Source organism: Botryllus schlosseri, chromosome 7, assembly GCF_051294905.1.
Source record: "Botryllus schlosseri isolate E-star chromosome 7, Bs_hap1, whole genome shotgun sequence".
NCBI lineage: Eukaryota > Metazoa > Chordata > Ascidiacea > Stolidobranchia > Styelidae > Botryllus > Botryllus schlosseri.
In genome coordinates this window covers 29,456,342-29,475,510 of record NC_137242.1, presented here as the reverse complement: position 1 = coordinate 29,475,510, position 19,169 = coordinate 29,456,342, and the positions used below count along the sequence as shown (strand labels likewise).

Below are 19,169 nucleotides of genomic sequence, written 5' to 3'. Positions count from 1 at the left end.
TGACGCAGTGCTATACAGTGAAATATACTGAAAATGCATATCACTACTACAGAATATTATATATGTCGTTATGCGATAGCTCATCTTAAATTCCAGCACTTACTGCACAAGTTTGAGGGGGATTATACGCTGAGTAATATTGGTAATATTTCAATTTATACTTGACTATAATGTCAGTGAAATTGTGTCGAAATTTACTATTCAAGGAGACGATATATGAAGGTATATCATTGTCAGACTGGTATTCATCGTCTGGCGCTAGTCTGCATGAATTCTCTTTCCCCGTTTTGAGAAGCGGCTTTGGGCGGCTTTAGACACATTTAATATCCCCTATTTTAGCATTAATGTACATAAATTGACTATATATATATATATATAGAGAGAGAGAGATATGATATTCTTTTTCGCCTGTACCATCGAGATGCTTTTGACGACGGAGTTGCGATACGGCCGTGGGGTCATCTATAGTCTGCGCCCCCGTTTTTCCTCCTCCATGCTATCCGTGATTGCTGAGCGCCTAGCAGGATAGCTGCTGATACCAATTTTCGAGTCTTTGGTATGACCCGGCCGGGGATCGAACCCATGACCTACCGATCGAGAAGCCGGATCTCGCTCGGATTATATAACTATTCATAGAAACAAACAATAACTGTCTATCCTATTTGTCTAGCCTATTCAGAGGCCAATCAGAGCCGAAAGAAGGGTAGTTTGGAGCCGCGGTTGAGAATCACTGATATACAGTATTTCATTACAATTTGTGACCGATTTTTAGATTGAACCCTGAGATTGTCAAGGTAGCAAATTCAACAGCTCCACCTTGCGGAAGACATTATTACTACGCGGACGGATATTTCACTTCAGTCGTCAAACTTCTTAGCGTCAAATTGCCCTCGCGGATACAATTCTAGGCGAAAGCGTTTATTACATAGAAAAGAGGAACCGCCAAAGAAAACTTTCAACAGCGCATCCATTGCAAGAATACATGTATTTTAATTCGCAGACTATTCTGGTGCATTTGTTACACCTGGTAGCCTACATCAAACGAAGTCAAACTATATGAGGCATTGACTATTAGAAGTAACATAACATGACATTGCTGAGTTATATTTTTCATCTGAACAGTCACACACAATGTACGATGCGATAAGACACAATGCGATGTCATGAGCAGATAGGAGGATATCGAACGACACGCATCAGTAGCGATCCTTTACTCTAACATTCACCTCGGCCTAGAGTGCCCGATGTCACAGTTCTATTTGATGTCGATCTCCTTTGAAGCCGGGACCCTTTCTACTAGTTCTTTCCGTTCCTTGTGAGTGCTTTCCTTCGTCGGGTCTTTTACAGGGCTTTTTTTGTAAAAATCGACGATTTTTCTTACGTCACGGTAGTAGTGATTCAGGGAACTAATCTGCGAATTATGTTTTACTGGGAATATTCATCCATAACTCATAGCTTACAGGCGGAGGTGGTCAATGTAGTCATCGTGCTAACAGCTGATATTCAATATTCTTCAGATTATATTTTCATCCGAACAAGACTCACACCATGTACAACGCGATAAGACACAATGTGATATAATGAACAGATAGGAGGGTGCCGCACGACCAGTTACGGCTAATAATGACAAAATAAAGATTGGAGAAAGTGGAAGATGCAGAAAATAGTTTTACCGCAACTGCCATACTTTTAAAGCGCGTATTCCATGGGTAGAACGTTCCATATGGATTTACACATTCTGAAACCTTTATAGTTATACACAGCAGCCTCCCCCAATATATTTAAATTATATTCTTGGACACGTAGAAGACGTGCTGTTGTCTGATTACCCGCCAGAGTTCCACGCAAGTTGTGACCGGGTAGGCGTACTAAACTGGCAGTAGCATACGCACATTTCTGCGTCAGTCCTGGATCTGACAACTCCACGAGGAATGCGACGACTATATTGTAGTGCGGAGCGGATCGACAAATTCTCTGGTCCGGCTTCGATCCGGTTGTTCAATCTCTGGTCCGGCTCCGATCCGGCTCTGGCCGTATCAGGAAAAAGTACTGATCCGGCTCCAATCCGGCTCCGGCCCAAAATTAAAAAGTCCGGCCTGAAATCCAGCCCTACACGGTACGGGGGTTCCGTGAATTGATAAATATGCCTCGTTTATGCTCGCACTGGCTTGGCGGTTACTTGCGTGTAGTTGGTAGTTATTTAGTTATAAAAGTCATGCTTATCCATAAAGATTCTGGCCGCATCAAAAAAGTAGTGATCCGGCTCCGGCCGTAACAGAAAAAGTACTGATCCGGCTCCGATCCGGTCCGGTCAAAATTGTGAAAATCCGGCCGGGTATCCAATCCGGCTCCGGTCCATGCTCCGCACTACTATATTGCCCCAGATAAAATACATATATTGGTCGAATGGATGGAACATGCAGCAGGATATAGCGGAATAAGTCTACATACGATTGCAATACACGAACTGTTATAGAACCAATTCACGTGATCAGCGAGAAGAAAGACGCAGGCACTTGATATACAGCGACGAGCAATTTAGCATTATGGGACGATATATATTGGAAATGTATGAATTTTTCGCCTCTATTAATAACTATCTTACGGATTATTTTTCCAAATGCGCACTTATTTGCCTTATCGGCGTGACAGGCTTGTTACTGGCCGTGCTCCGAGTGGAAATCGACAGCGGAGTCCGCTGTGATATGGCATTCAAACAGTGAACGTTTTCGACATTTGCGGTCTTTAGCGTTTAAGCTGTATCGATAAAAATCTCAATCTTTTTATGCGCTAGATACTGCAAGCATTTCCTTCATCTACTCGGAATTTTCAGTGCATCTTGGAGGTACAGAACTTCAATAGACAATTGAATAGTAGATTGATGCCGAAATAAACCCGAACAGTTTCGGCCGACACTCGTCAGAGGTAATCGTCATCAACTATAGTAGAGGATTGGAAATAACATTGTATATTAACAACAGTATCTCAATATATGACGTCACCGTCATGTAATTTCGAATAATTGGGGCGAACAGATTAAGTCTTAAGTCTTAAGCAATACACAAACTAGGTTGGCGTATTTTGATAAAGTCGACTGCTGCCGGTGCCGGTCGACTCCAAGGCACGCAAAAGAAAGTGTGAACGACCTGTTCAGACGACGTGAATTCTGTCGTCTCGATCATTTTTCGCACATACAAGATATCCGTCACATGTTGGACAATGGCTCAATTCATGGCCTTTGCCTGTTCTGAATACAGCTTTACTGGATGAGTCAAGGGTGAGCTTTCCTCCGAGCGCGATGCGCGTGCTCTAATAAATCTGGGGACATGTTGTTTAATGCGGTCAGTATAGCTTCAAGAATGGGCGAGATGATGTTGCATCATGTTGAACACTTTGGTGTGTATTGAATTTATGTAATCTGCTTGTGAACTGGACATGGGACAATCAATTATATCTCCTCCATATTGATTTTGTTAAAAAATACATGACATGTCAGTATGATGTGATGGTGCCTGTACTGAAATCGTGAAACGAAGTTCCCTTTCTCTGTTGTATTGTATACCAGTGCTTCTTAGCAGATGTTCCAAGGAACACTAGGGGTCCATGAACCAGTATTCCGGGTTCTGTGGAGGTCACGACACACCTAACGCATATGATTTGAAATGTTACGGCCGTCTTCGTCATCATGGGTTCTAAGTAGGGCTGGGCAAAATCGAGTACCTGAGTGATTCGATTCTGAATCACGTAAAATGCTTCGAGTCGAGTCGAGTATTCGAGTATCACTCATTATGACGTAATAACAGAATGTAATACGTCAAAGTTTAAATATGTACCTTTCATGCCACCACAAATAATATAATGCCTGTTATCGATCACATCAAAGATAGTTCGGTATTTTTCGACCATACGGGTTTCATCGCACTTTGGGACAATGTTGTGAGATGATCATGACTTCGGAAATATATATTTTCAGTAATGTTCGTAGCGTTGTAGTGTATGTCTCGCATGCTGCGATACGGCCAGTCAATGTTTCAAGGCTTTCACAGGGAAAAATTGTATCGAAACTATATTTATGGTTGATAAATTAACGTGCAGTGGCGAGGAGCGTATAATTTCAGTACTCGAAAAAATCGGCTTTTACTACTCGACTCGAATCATTAAAATTATTACTCGATTCAGATTCGAGTACTCGAATCATTGTGCCCAGCCCTAGTTCTAAGTAATTTGGCCTGATCGATAGCCAAGTTGTGACTGCATGTTGTTGTGGTACGTGGTGTGCATTGGCGTACGCGGGAGATGCTGGGTTTCGAATCGAAAAGTAGTCCTTTTGAAATACCAATTCTATCTACAATATTTATAAGATCATTTGCAATTAAGCAATTGGTATCACGCTTGTGTTCCGACCGAATAATACGCGATGTCACTTTCCAAGGGGAAGCCGCGCATTTTTACCGGTATCTGAAAGGAAACGACAGAGGTCACACTGATAAGCAATAATTACTAATTATCGTGTTTCCTCTTTGTATGAAAATTATATTTTATTGTTTTCATTCTTTCAATACTCTGTTGATGCACAACTCATTTTGTGCACCAGCAATCTATAATAATGCATTAGATAGCATGGGTAGGTGGATGGGTACTGTAGTAGATTTTTTTAATTTTATGACAGAGCTAAAGTTGTGGTTCCGCGAAAGCCTGTATAGATTAGCCTAAGTGGTCCGCGGGTTAGGTGAGCTTAAGGTCCATTGTTGTTTAAATAGGGGAGATGTGGTACCGATGGATCACTGGGACCGAAAATACTTTGAAAATTCTCTATGATAATTCCATGATTACAATCCGTGAGCTTGTCTACAATTGCATGCTGGCAACATTTTTCCTCACATACAAAAAAATTCGACGTGCGCGAACTATGGGGTCTCTTACAGATGTTTTTTGTTTTGGGGGGTGTAAACTAAATTCAGATCGACATATACATTTTTCTTTGTAACCTTCAACACGAACAAATCAGCAATCATTTTTATTGTGAAGTCTAGGGCTTGTATCAGGCTATATAATGGAACCTATTATTTTTTTCAGTACTTTCCTTGAGTGGAATTTTTTTCGATTCATGTACAAAATTAGTAGGGTGGGGATCGATGATACAATAGCCAAATCAAGCAAAATAATCAAGCATACTAATCATGAAACAAATGAAACATGACTACGTACGGAAAATCTTTATGTAATAATTGCATGTGATGTTTTATCGCTATAACGAGGTCTTTGGAAGTCACACTGTCGATTTTCGGGCAATATGTATGTACCCTCAAATTTATAAGTCCGAGCCTAAATCGAAACGTGATTTTATGACAACATTTGAGTCAATATTTAATCTATTTTTTGACGGTTGCGACCGAAAATTCTTCTTTGGCTTGATGTAGCTTAGATTATAATACTGAGCAAGAAAAGTTGTCACATCTGGGTTTTATAGGGTACATGTGTCATAGGTCCCCGGGTCGTGTGCCATATGACCCACCGGGTGGGGACCGATGACACGTTCGAGCAACAAATTTTAAACGTCCATAAATATTTTTCGAAAAGACGGATATTCATGTATACGTGCGCGATAGGTAGAGCTTGTATCAAAGTGTTGAGCCAGCAAAAGATCTGCTGTTTTCGGCTGAACATTTTGGGACCAGCGATCATTTTCCAATTTTTGATCCATCGGTACCACATCTCCCCTATATATGATAAGTCGTTTGTAAATGTTACCACAACGGGTATCTCCCGCGGATTCTCATCATTGGATCAAATCGTTGTAGAGCCAGTAACGCAGGAAGGGTTGAGTAGCGACCCGCATCAACCGATATCCGGTGTCACGCCCGTGGGCTGGAATGCCATAATACTACAAATGCGAGTGTGTCACATTGCGAGGATAGTGGAATGAGACACACGGTCGCCATATGGAGAGTGTCGACTGCGGGTGAGCTATATACCATAACGATGCGCAGTTGTCGGCTAATGATTTACTAAGTCTTTCGGAATTCTAGTTTATGCCTAACATACGGGTTTGTCTGTGTGTTGAACAAAGTGTATTCTACAATTGAATAATAAATTCATATTGAAATAAACCCGAATATATTGTCGGTTGACACTCGTCAGGGGCAATCATCAGCAACTAGCAGATTATTCGGGTTTATTTCAATACGAATATATTTTTCAATTGTATATTGAGGTTCTGTACCTTAAAACGCCTGTTCAACGTGGAATCTGCGATTGGAGCTTGAGTTAGCTATCGGGAAGTGTTCATACTGGCTTGTAGTGCATTATCAGCGATAAGAGTGAGTGTGTACGCCAAAAAAGGTGGTACGCGAAAAGAGAGCCTGCATCCGTTGCGAAACGTTATATGATCTTATTAAATATAAATCTTACTTGGTAGAATGCTGGTTGCAAGATTATTGGTTTGACTTGAAATTTACCATTTATAGCACTTTTACTGTGAAACTATATACGGAATATATCAAATACTTGAGTATAGTTCAATCTTACTTGGCAACAAAAATTGCGTATAGACCAGCGCAGTCTCTGAGTATGAACAAGTGAAATCTTTTAATATTGTGATCCAGCAACTAGACTCGCAAAAGGGCTATGTCATTGCGCATTTGAACCCTTGCTTAAACGGATATTTCTTATAGAAGACCCTGTTCTTTACGCACCGACTGTACAATTGTGTTCAATTCTCAGTACTTGAAATCAATGCGATTTGTTTGGATGTGGCTTGACGTACATATTCTCTGTATTACTTCAAAAGTCCTGTCCGCCGATTGTGATAGTTTCCTGTCTCGAAACACAGGCAGATATTCACGTCGTTGAATGTATAGTCACAATATCGTGAAGTATAGCTATCTCACGTAGCTACATGGTATAGCATCCGTATTCAGGCATTAAATTTCGTTTAGTCGCACATCATGCCCCGATGATACTATATCATTAAGGCTTCGTGTTAGAACACTGCTTCGAATCAATAGCAGGAAGAAAGCTCAACGTAGCAAAGTATCAAGTTTCGGTGAGTCAAGACCAGTTCGCGTTTTTTTCGTCGGTTCGTCTCACTGTATTCGTGTCAGAACTTGAAAACTAGATAAGTCCGGTTGCTCAATCAGACCAATTAATCTACAATGTCCGCAATGTAATTTGTGTGTCTAATTCTAATCTAACTTCTGGTTTTCCTGGAAATGCTACAAGACAACTACATCGTTTCAAACGAGCTAAGCTTTATGCACAGGCATTTCGGGATGAGGATGAACTCTGATTTGATATTACTTGACTTTATTTTTGTTGTATCTCTTTAAAATTGTGAATTTAATTCAATCTTCTTGTTTTTGCAAAGTCAGTGATTCTAATTGTAATCGAATTCGGAAAAACTGTGGATTTTCTAGCTGTCTAGTGTCCAACTCTGGCTGATAGCTATTATTACAAACAAATTGTCGAGTCTATAAACAGCATGGTCACTGTATCTTAATATGTGTCCACTGTCCAACCTTGTGATGACAAATTATTTGATCCTCGTTGTATAAGCTCCGGGAAAGGCGAGACGAATTCAACTTTATTAATCTTGCACGGTAGGTGTCTACGACATGAAAAATGCCGCATACAGCTTGCGGTATACTAGGTGCGAGAATTACTCGCACCTCAACCGTGTGCGATTACTGTGGACATATTGCGAATTAAAAACATTGACTGCCACCTATGGTACATCGTGTAGATTCCTCTTGAAGCGTAGTTCGTTTCAGCTATGATGTTGATGCTGATCGATCAAAGGCCATTAATTCTGCCATCGGCAAACATCTGTTGGATAATCCGATTTGTGCGAATAATTATCGAGACGACCGATTTCGAATCGTTGGGTGGGACCGTTCACAATTCCATTTGTGTGCTTTGGAGTCGACTTTTATCAAAATACACCAACCAAAACTCTGTCAACAAAAGGAGTTCGTGAACCACCTAAAATAGTACATTGAACGCTCTCTCTTTCATGCTGGTGACGTCATATTTTGTGATACGATTGCTGATATACAATGTTCTTTCCAATTCTGTACTATTAGTTGCTGACGATTACCCCTGACGAGTGTCAGACGAAAATATTCGGGTTCATTTCAATATGAATATACTATTCAATACTATGATGTTGTGTGAATTATAACACGTTTGTACATGCTGCTTTCTCATCACTTTGTGGATAGAGAGAAGAAGTTAGGCAGCTAAATAATATTCAACTGTACATAAGTGCATAAGAATGGAATTAAAACTACATATTACTTCCAAATTAGATTAGAATCAGACTTACTGAATTTGCAAAATGCGGACATTGAATTCAATTCCGAATTAAGAAAGAAATGCAACAAAAATCAACTCAAGTTCATATGAGATCAGAGTTGATTCTCATAAGCACCTGTATGACAAACATATTTGTTACAGCAAGCTTTTTTCGTACGATACTGTTCCCCTGTAGCATTTTCAGGAAAAGCCAGTAGTCGGGTTAGAATCAATATGAGAGCATAGGAACATTTCACATATTAGATTACAATTAGATTACCGGCATTTCGCTCTATCAAATAATTAGCTTTTAATTTCTGTAGTCTAGTCTGGTGGCTATCTCGCCTCTTGGAACAATATTCGAAATAGCAGGAACATGCGGGAATGGTTGCGTATAGCAATCCGGATCAATTGATACTATATGCCATTATGCTCGCCGACCGTACCGAGTTGTGAGTCATATTACAATTACAAGGAAGAGTCTATCTCGTACCGACGAAGGATGGAGCGTTGTATGTCACGATAAGGCTTTCAGAACATCTTTGTTTACATAGACATTTGGTTACCTGAGAAGCAGTGCACAAAATTCGCGCCACTTGCTGAACAGAATCGCTGAAACTCTGTTAGCGACCATTGGGATGCTTGGTTGTGCTTTGGGCGCTCTCTATTTCTACATCTACATGACGGTCAGTGTTATTCGGGTTTCGGCGGCAAAGCGTGAGCTTGTAAGCGAGATTCAAATCTTCAGTAGCCTGTGTGCTTCATTGGTGTGGTTGGTTGTGTATTGTGCAGTTGTACAGTACATGCATAATGTAAATATTCTTATCATCATCATTATCAGTGTATTGAGAGTTTCATCATTTTAAGGCACTTCAAGACCGTTATAAAAAGAAACGACTTGGAGTAGTCTTTGAAAGCAGACACCAACCTGGGCCTTGACGATGTACAAGGTTGGTTAAGTGACTTGCAGATCTAAACTTGAATGTAGCTTTTAGGAATAGAGTTATTGCAGTATAATTTATGTAACCTGAAGACTTCATACTTTGGAATCCTAAAATAATTGCTGCCTTACTCATGACCAATTCTTTTCCGTGTATTATATAATTTGATTGTCACGCGTTTTGCTTTGTTTTGTCTGTACCTCGTAGTTACAGCTAACCTCGTCTGGCGTTTCGTATTTACATTAGCGCGACATACTCTGTCAAATTGGTATATTCCGGTTGACTACTCATGTGATTAAGTATCGTAGGCCGCGGTTTGAGCTATAATCCAGATGCAGAGATACATAAGCATGTTTGCTGGATTAATTCTTGATATTAAGGCGAGATGTAACGGCGTGGAAATATAATTTCATTATACAAATGAATGATACAATAATATTCAAGTAAAGCCCGAATATTTTCGGCCAATACTCGTCGGGAGTAATCGTCAACAACTAGTAGAGAATTGAAAAGCCCATTGAATATCAACAATCGTATCACCAAATATGACTAATGTTGATATGCAATGTTCTGCTCGATTCTCTATTACCTGCAGACGATAAGGCTACTACTGACGCGTGTCAACGGAAAAAGATTCAGGTTTATTTCAATATGAATTTATTATTCATTTGTGTATAGATGTTATTGTACCTCCAAGAAGCTCTTCAAATAACATGTCTTAATTTAGCAATCTTCAAAGGGTAACTCGTACCCAAGATCTAGCAGCGCTGCGTACGCCTATGCCCCGGGCTACGGTAAACATGCTAAGAACGTGCAATTATCTCGGACATTTCGCCGATTACGTCAATTCCATCGATTATTCTGCGTTGAGCGACGTGATCACACTCACAGTCTCTTGAGAGTCACAGATGCACAGCTGCTTAAAACGTGCCGCCGCGGGCCACCATAGGATTTGACATTGTTAGTGTTATATGGTTCTACTCAACACTAAAACCACGTTACCAAGGAATGCACAAGAGACAGTGCTGTTGCAGATTTATGTTGCAAATTCGTATTGTTGATAAATAAAGGAATAAGTCAGAGAGCTAAGCATTGTATATAACAGGATATTTAGTTCTACGAAACTTTTCGCTCGTTCGCGACATAACGTAACAACAGTTTGCTGGTCTTGAGATGTTTAATGTTTACCATCGGTAATGTTCACCGTATTAAGTCGACCAGCTGATTCAAACGGTAGAACAGCGTTCTGATTGTGGCATCAAGAGCCTAATCAGTCAAACAGGCGTGCAGCATTGTTTAACAAGAAGGACTGCACTTACGTGATTATGTCATAGAGGGATTGGTACGTCGGTAAATTCAACGCAATCTGCGAATGTAAAGCCGATTTGAATCCCTTTACAAAGAGCTTCTTGGAGGTACAGAACTTCAATATACAATTGAATATACCATTCAACGTGACGGAGTGTCGGAAGTTTCTATGGGCTCCTAATACCATGCGTCGCTGTTATTACCGACTAATGAAGTACGAATACATGCAAGTAAATGAAATGAGAAAAGAGAGCATCCACCGCTGGGAGCTGTTACACTGGACCGTACTTGGTCGCTGACTTGGACGACTAGATAACTCTAGTTTCTAATAAGGCTAATAAAAGCGAATGCATGTAATCTAATTCGAATCTAATTTGTAAAATGTTTCTATTCTCTCATTTTAATTTTACTCGACTTTTTGATTTTTCTGAAGATGCTACAATAGAACTATATAGTGTTGTTGTACAGATATTTGCTATTCTCATGCTTACGAAAATGAACACGAATTTGGTATGAACTGAACTCGATTTTTGTTGCATGTCTTTCTAAGTATGCTATATATTTAATTCAATTTCCTAGTTTTGCGAATTCTTCGATTGTAATTGTAGTCAAATTCGAAAAAAGTGTAGTCTGTAGCTATCATTCTATTTCTAATCTCATTCGTTATAACTTGAAATTTTTTAGTCGTCCCACTGTTCTTGATCGTAGCCACATCCTCCTTTCTGTCTAATACATCAGATCGTGTCTTATGTATCTTATTTTGCATTGTTTCTCGTGAGCGTATAAAAATAATAATAGAAACACCAATTATGACAATCGTGATCGTCAAAAAAACAGTGTAGCAATCATACATTCATTGATATCTCGCCGTAATTGGTCACTCCGATGTCCTAGTACAGTGGTTCTCAACCTTTTTGTATTCGCGGAACCCATTTGGACTGTCACGAAACCCATCGACCCCCCCCCCCCACAAGCACAGTTTTAGCTCAAATTTCGCTCTATTGTCGTGCGACCGTCATATGTATTGTGCAAATATTTATTGTATGCTAGTGATAAACAACAGTAAAATTAAAATAAAATCATACTATTAGGGAGAAATCGGTAAGACTTTTATTAATTCGAAGCGAATTCTGTGGCTGTATTTCTTGAAATTCGTGGCCGTGTCTGAATAATCCATTTCCACAACGATAAGTGGTGGCGAATACAGGTAACGTTTCCGACGACTCCTCGGGGTATGATCGCAACATATGCCTAGTCATCTGTATATCTAGCACCTCATCTTGAAGTTATTCTTGAATAGCGGTTATGTATATCACAGAAGAAAATGGTTTTATGTCAAAACAAATTACGAATACCCCAAAAACATCTCTAAACACTCAAACAGTAATATCTTTGTAACTGTATCGGCTATTAGCAATTTGTCAATTAAAATGAGGTTGCACATTAGAATATTTCATCTCAGACGGCCATTCTGTTTCTGCGAGTCCTGACGTTTTAGAAGTTATGAAGGGGAAGTGCTTCGTTATTTCTCTATGTTGAAACAAAATACAAAATTGCTTATCAACCATTTTACAAATTCGAATGTTTTGCGGACCCCTTGAAAATGCTTCGCGGACCCTCGGTTGAGAACCACTGTCCTAGTATCTGGCCATTAAATTGCATTGCACATTATGTGTCTTGAACGGATAATAGAAACGCTGATTATATGATGATATAGTAGCACTGCATGCTTACCTTTGATGATAGCTCATCGTTTTCTTGAACCATAGTATATACAATCACGAAATGGATTACCTAGCAAACACTGCGATTTTGCTGGAGCCTCTTCAGCCCCAGCCAGAAGGCAGAATCCTCCGCATGAAGTTTCCTCGTTTCCTGGACGCGGTATCCGCGTTTCGACAGGCCGATATGATCACTACAGGAACATCGAGTATGAGTTATCAGGAATTGAAAGATCACGAAAATATCCACGAACAAGAACAGCAAACGGATCCGATACCAGAACCGCCAGTGATCGGTATGGAAAACCGTTCCAGTCAGACTAATGTATTGTCAAACTCCTCGCAGCATCCGCGGGTACCATCGGGGATTGTGCTGCCATTACAGCGCACAGCTGCAGTTGTTCCTTATGGAGCTTTGTCGAGTAGTAGCAGTTCTGACTCGGCGAAGCCAAGAGTGGATGACGATGAGAGTAGTAGGAGTGACAAGGAAGCAGTGACCGTTTTGAATGAGCATTTGGATCAATTGAAGGTACGTTGAATATCGTGTTTGCCTGCCTGTCAACAGAACCTTTATTGATATTATTGCACGAGAACGTTCAAATGTCTAAGAGTCGACGTTGTAAACAAGTCACAAGGTTCCGACTCACAAGCCAATGTTACTTTTTTAGTTTTGACTCGAGTCAAGTCGAGTCAATTTTAATTTACCACCGGGTCCCGTCCGTGTCATCGTGCACACTGTTCAGTGTTCAGTTACGAGTTCAAGTCAGGTTCAACTGACTATTTTGCAACTTGCTGCTTGCTTGGATGTTATCGATTGCCTCCAATTCATAATACTAGTTTTCCTCGCTCTTAACAGATAATGACCCAAGTTGTCAGTAGGGCTGGGCACAATGATTCGAGTACTCGAATCTGAATCGAGTATTAATTCGAATGATTCGATTCGAGTAGTAAAAGACGATTTTTTTCGAATATCGAAGTTCCACGCTCCTCGCGACTGATAGTTACTAACGATAATTATAGTTTTGATACTATTTTCCACTGAGGAAACCTTGACTGGCCGTGTCGCAGCATACGAGACATAATACAAAGCTACAAACGTTACTGGAAATGAGACATTTGTGAAGTCATGATCATCCCATAACATTGCGAAGAAGTGCAATGAAACCGGTATGGTCGAAAAAATACCAAAGCATCTTTGATGTGACGGAAAACTGCCATTATGTACTTTGTGGTGGCATAAAAGGTGCATATTTAAACTTTGACATAGTATATTCTGCTGTGACGTCATATAGAGTGATACTCGAATACTCGACTCGAAGCGTAATACGTGATTCAGAATCGAATCACTCAAGTATTCGAATTTGCCCAGCCCTAGTTATCAGTACAGATAGACGAAATATCAATAATATGGTAATTTTACTATTCGTATTTCAAGTTATAATGGCATGCTTGTCTTGGTTGTCCAAGTCTTGAGTCATATTACCTGGTCGAGTCAGGTCATGCGCAATGACTCAAGTAGAAGCGGAGTCAATATCAGTGGTGGTCAGTAACGAAGTACTTCTACTTTTCGAAGTTTTTCAAGTAGATTATGCTTTCTCGCAGTACCTCCTGAAGTGGGTATGACTTTAGACTACTTCTACTTGACATTTTTCTATTTTAGGCAAACTTAGCTTAGAATACTTACTTTTGTACTCGCAAATCGCTACTTTTATTTCTACTCGAATAGAAATTTACGGCGTAAGTTGTACTTCTACTTGAGTAGCGACGGTGACAACTTTGACCATATCTGGTCAATATACAAATTGACTCAAGTCGAGTCAGCGAAATATCTAGCCGCACTAATGTATTGTTTACGTCTCCTAAAGAATTTAATTGGGATCATCAGTCGTTACTACGCCAGCGAAATGAATCAATTCATCATGCGGTACATCGAAGAGGTGTCAAAGGTGAGTGTTTTGCGATGTACACGCCACGCAATACCAACCCGGTACCTCCTCGCTAGCTGGCGTCTGACTTGTTGAAGAAAAGTGACCATCGACGTCGCGTTATTGAGGAGTTCCAGATCAAAATAGCGACGGAATTCGCGAACAACCGCTTGTGGGGATGTGGCTTAACACCGTACGAACGCGCCCCACCTAGCTCATTGCACTATAGCAGGCCTCAAGAGAAGGGAAATCCAAAACGACCGAATAGAAGCAATGAATACTCTCAACACAGACACAATTCGGAGTCATATCGACGCGATGTCTTGGATAGCCGTACTTACAATCAAGGCCGCAAATCTCGGGACCGATACACTGTTGGTAGATCCAGCCCTACACGGGCACGACCCCTTTCGAAACGACCGAGGTCCCAGTCACCTCCTTATAGACCAGTTAATCCCCGGGCTGCACCTTTGCGATATAATAATGACAAATCATCGCGACAATATCGTAGACATAGGGAAAGATCGTCATTTGAGCGTCAAAGAAGCAGGAGCAATCATCACAGCGACTCTGAAAGTGGGAATAACAAACCTAACATCACAAGTGACGACGATTCAAAGTCTAGACATGGCCGAGCTGATTTTCCCGGTAAAGACGGTCCTGCATATCCGATCAGCCGGGTCGTGTCTGACTGTGAAGCTGAATCATCCACACGAATCGTAGTAAATTCAGTAGCAAATGAGGAGCGACGGGATAGCGACTGTGAAAGTATGAAAACCATTGATCAGTACGAAGATGACGAATTAACAATAGACGAGATACTTTCGGAAGAAACTGAGGATAAATCATATTTCAATGATAACACGAAGAATAGAGAAGACATGGATACTGCTAGATTTGGTAATGAGCGTGAAAATTGTCCGCGAACATACCCGACATTATCAGGGCTTCGCAAATCGTTAAATACCGATTTTCATATCAATAAATGGAACGATCATTCGGAGCGAGAGGTATCATCAAAAACAAACCACGAATATCAACAAGAAACTGATAGGATTGTTGTCCGAGCGGACAATCACGAGTACCAATCCATAGCTACCCATATTACCACAAGAGACGGCGGGAGTGAAAGCGATGCAATTTACGACTGGTCACAGGATTATCACCAGCACGGTGCTGGTGATAGAGATCCAGGAGTAAGCCCCTCTGATCATTTTTACGACTCTCGTTGACCCCGCCGTCCAGATATAAGAGGATGTGAAGAAAGAAGCGGCAAAAAATCGTAACAGTTTTAGTTAAGCTGCGGAGTACCTTTCGCGTAATACCGAACAAGGTGAAGGAGTTGTTTCCGCACAATGAGATTGACTATAACCACTATGACTGTGGAATTGCAACCGTGAATGATTGGAACCATCTGATACGACTCTACATACTTACATGCAGGTTATACTCAGACTTGTAAGGAGTACTAAATTTTTTACAAATTGTGCAACTACAGCTAGAACTTGAAGCACTCACTTTTTTAAAACTGGCAATTAGAAGTAGAATTACATCGAACGGCCCTTATGAATCCGCAGCGGATAACTAATAACTAAGGCACTAATAACTGATCGTACGAATTTCTGAATTGGTTATGAACTCAGCAATATTGCAGATGACATTTCTCTTTCAAAAAGATTGGGCTTCGAGTTTGAAATGATAGGGTTCTCGACTTCCAAAACCTACGTCACTACGTTACTGCTGGGTCACTCTCAGCTGGGAATCGCTGCAAGAACATTACAAAACGGAACATCGGTATCACTATTATTGTAAAACGGCGACACTTGTTTTCTAGCCGTTTTACAGCAGTACTAAACTAATACCCGAAATAGAACTAGTCGAAAAACCAGTGGTTAGTTGACCGCCGGCTAACTAGATTGTGAGTTTGTACAAGTCTTGCAAACAGTTGTTTCGGAGCTATGGAATTGTTCCAGTGAAAGATTGGAATCAACTGATGTGATGTCAGAACCTTGCAGTCGGATTATACTGTTTGTTTTTATTGGATTCATTGCCAGACGGGTCCTTTCTCGTATCGTCCTGTATGCATTCCGTGCAGATTGTCGACCATTTATTATCGTGTTCAGGAAATCCGGAATGCAAACTATTTCTTGAGCATATCCTCATTCCTCATGACTTCATACGTATTTGACATCCCTACCCTGTTGAATAATAATGTTAGTCGATTGTATACTACAGGGGTCGGCAACCATGGCTCGCCGGCAACATGCCGATGTTTTGATGACATGCTATGGCTCTGATAAATGTTCAATTTGACAATGATTTCGCATCTTATTAATCAATATTGTTACATTTCGTTCGTAAATTTTCATAACGGCCATAATTATTTTTATCGTGGCATCGGAGGCTAATGTATAAGGGATAAATATAGCGGTTATGCATGGTCTTTTAGGGACTCGATTCCCACTTACAATCACATCCATCCAAATTCCCGATTGTTACGTTATAGCTTGATGGCACTACCCACAAAATTTTGGCTCAAAGCGAAACGTAATGTAGCAGACGCATGATTTGAGACTTCAGCACAGTAAAATTGACCAAACGAAATTATGTCAGTTAACAATATTCTCTAGCGCTGAAGTTATTACCCGGTTTGGCGGAACTGATTGAACCGTACATCACCGTGACCAGACCATGGTACAATTGTAGCATACCTTTCCTCGACCACGTTGCTTGGATTCTTGATAAGCCAGGAATAATACTGAAAAATAAACTGTAGATTCACACGTTCACTGTTGACTATAATTGGGGGTTGAGCGATATTATGTACCTGTTAATTTCCTAAAGTTTCGAAAAATATCATATGGCTCGCAGATAAGTACATTTAAAATATGTAGCTTGCAAAAGGTTCCCGACCCCTGCAGCTCAGTTCAAGTGTCTGCTACTAATATGTTTTTTATGCGTGGCATGTGTTCACTGTTCATGTGTCGGCAAACCTGCTCGCTTATATTGAAGATGTTATCACATCGAATTACGACAGCCATGTATAGTGGACTAGGCTTTTGTGCCAGCATGGCGTCATCAGTCTTCAATTGCTACCTAAAGTTGATCGTGTGTGCGTCTTTGGGAATTACGATTGCAAATATCGGGCCAATATGTCTCTGTGACGAAAAAGGTTCTCTGCCTCCGTTCCACTGGTTCCTGATTACGACCAAATCAGAAAGGCATCTCCAGTAATGAGATTGCTGACCACAATGAGATATCTGACCACAATGCAAAAGCAACGGCCTCGAACCTCCTACATCGGAAGTATCAATCGCATGCAAAAACACTGTATGCCGGCACTCACGGACTCTCTGGCAGGCCCTACGCAAGTGAAGTGGAAAAGACGACCTATAAACGTTTTCAAGGATGCGTTTTATCCATATTTCCCTCAATGCATTAAGATCGGCAATTCGATGAGATTATTCTTTTTTTCCGCCTCAAGTCACCTTAGGACAGGGCTTCTTGAAGATTTTGATCGCATAGCCCGATAGATTTTCTGGGTGGTTGTGTGCATCACTAAAAATTTCGGAAGCCAGTACAAAAGGGTCATCTCTTTAGCCCAATATATATTTGGTGCGGGAAAAGCTGCCGAATGACTAGAAATGTGATAAATTTACGCCAACAATCTCCATTTAGAGATGCACCGAATGACGCCCCCTCCGCGGCCTCATTACTAAAGGACAATCTGGCGCCGTAGCTTCTTGACAGTGTATTTCGACATTGCTTTGCCCCCAGTTTAGGAACCACTGCCTTGGACTAAGCGCTCATATTCCTAGAATTGGTTGTTCAGATACTTTGGCTCTGCCATCATTGCGCTAATCCGCATATTTTTGATCAATTCCCCAACTATTGAACGGATGAATTCTAATTTATTTCGCCTTTAATCCTGCCATATTCGCCCTGTTTCATTCACAAAGAATACTCTCTTAGTTTCGCCAAAGCTATCAGGCAACCCCTGTCACCGAATCCCTGATCTCGTGTCATAGATTCGCATTATTTATCATCCGCAATGTGCACATTCACTTAACGTTCCAAGGTGTGTTTGTAACAGAAGATTTTTACTCTGAACTTTTGCAATACTAATAAAAATAACAATTGCATTGATTTCGTGTTTCAGTATCTGTTTACTTCAGTCTTTCTTTACGTAAAGAATATTTTCTGTCATCGGGATCGCATCAGGTTAAGTCATTATACCAAAGTCGAATGCGCATGTCAGTAGCAGTCGTATTCTTACGACGTCTGTACAAAAATGGCAGCGAAAGACCAGGTCAAATACGAACGAAGAGCGCATGACGATGAGCACGGAAAGCTTCTATTAAATAAAGAAATAAGAACTATCCAGCACCAGTTGGACAACTATCCAAAAGTTTCAGCTCTTCCAAATTACATCAGCATTTGTATTATAGCAGGGCTGGCCAACCTTTTCAGCCAAAGGGCCACATTCGATTGACGAACTGTTACGCGGGCCACTAGCCGCGCGAAGCGCGAATTTTTTTTGAAGTTCACAGGTCAATAATATTGTCACCTGACTATATTGCGGGTCTGCTGTATATCGCTGGGCTTAGTTTGCAAGGACTGGGCTATTGGCGTCTGGACATATCGATATCGAAAGTTTCGACCAACATGCGTCGATCATTTGGTGCCTAGGTTTCATAGTCGACGGTCTTTCTGCGAGTGCAAACGCAAAGTCGCATATGTTGAACGAAACTATGTCTCGTAATCGCGAATATAGTTAGATTCAATCTGATACATTAGGCGTTCTTTCATTTTCACAAAGGGGCAACAATATTAAAAGCAAGAAATCGAGTGTGTAGAAAATTTTTACTTTTGATACATCTATCGCAAATTATTCTGCTTTATTGTAGTGTACGAATATCTACCAATATGTGACTGGCTCATGGATCTGCCAATGCGTCGGAACTGATTTTTTAGTCACCACA

General features: G+C 40.7%; 1 protein-coding gene across 2 annotated transcripts; it reads left to right on the top strand.

Moving 5' to 3' along the window:
• The first annotated feature begins 5,913 nt into the window (after positions 1-5,913).
• On the top strand, positions 5,914-18,333 carry LOC145442429 (uncharacterized). 2 transcript variants are annotated; one of them, XM_080320336.1, is made up of 4 exons: positions 5,914-9,613; positions 9,961-12,791; positions 14,128-14,208; positions 14,265-18,333. In XM_080320336.1, exons 2-4 carry the CDS (start codon positions 12,327-12,329, stop codon positions 15,417-15,419), a joined length of 1,701 nt encoding a protein of 566 aa, XP_080176462.1. In that variant the 5' UTR covers positions 5,914-9,613; positions 9,961-12,326; the 3' UTR covers positions 15,420-18,333. The 2 variants fall into 2 exon arrangements, with proteins under 2 accessions (XP_080176462.1, XP_080176461.1); XM_080320335.1 differs by having other exon boundaries at positions 5,914-12,791.
• The last annotated feature ends 836 nt before the right edge of the window (positions 18,334-19,169 follow it).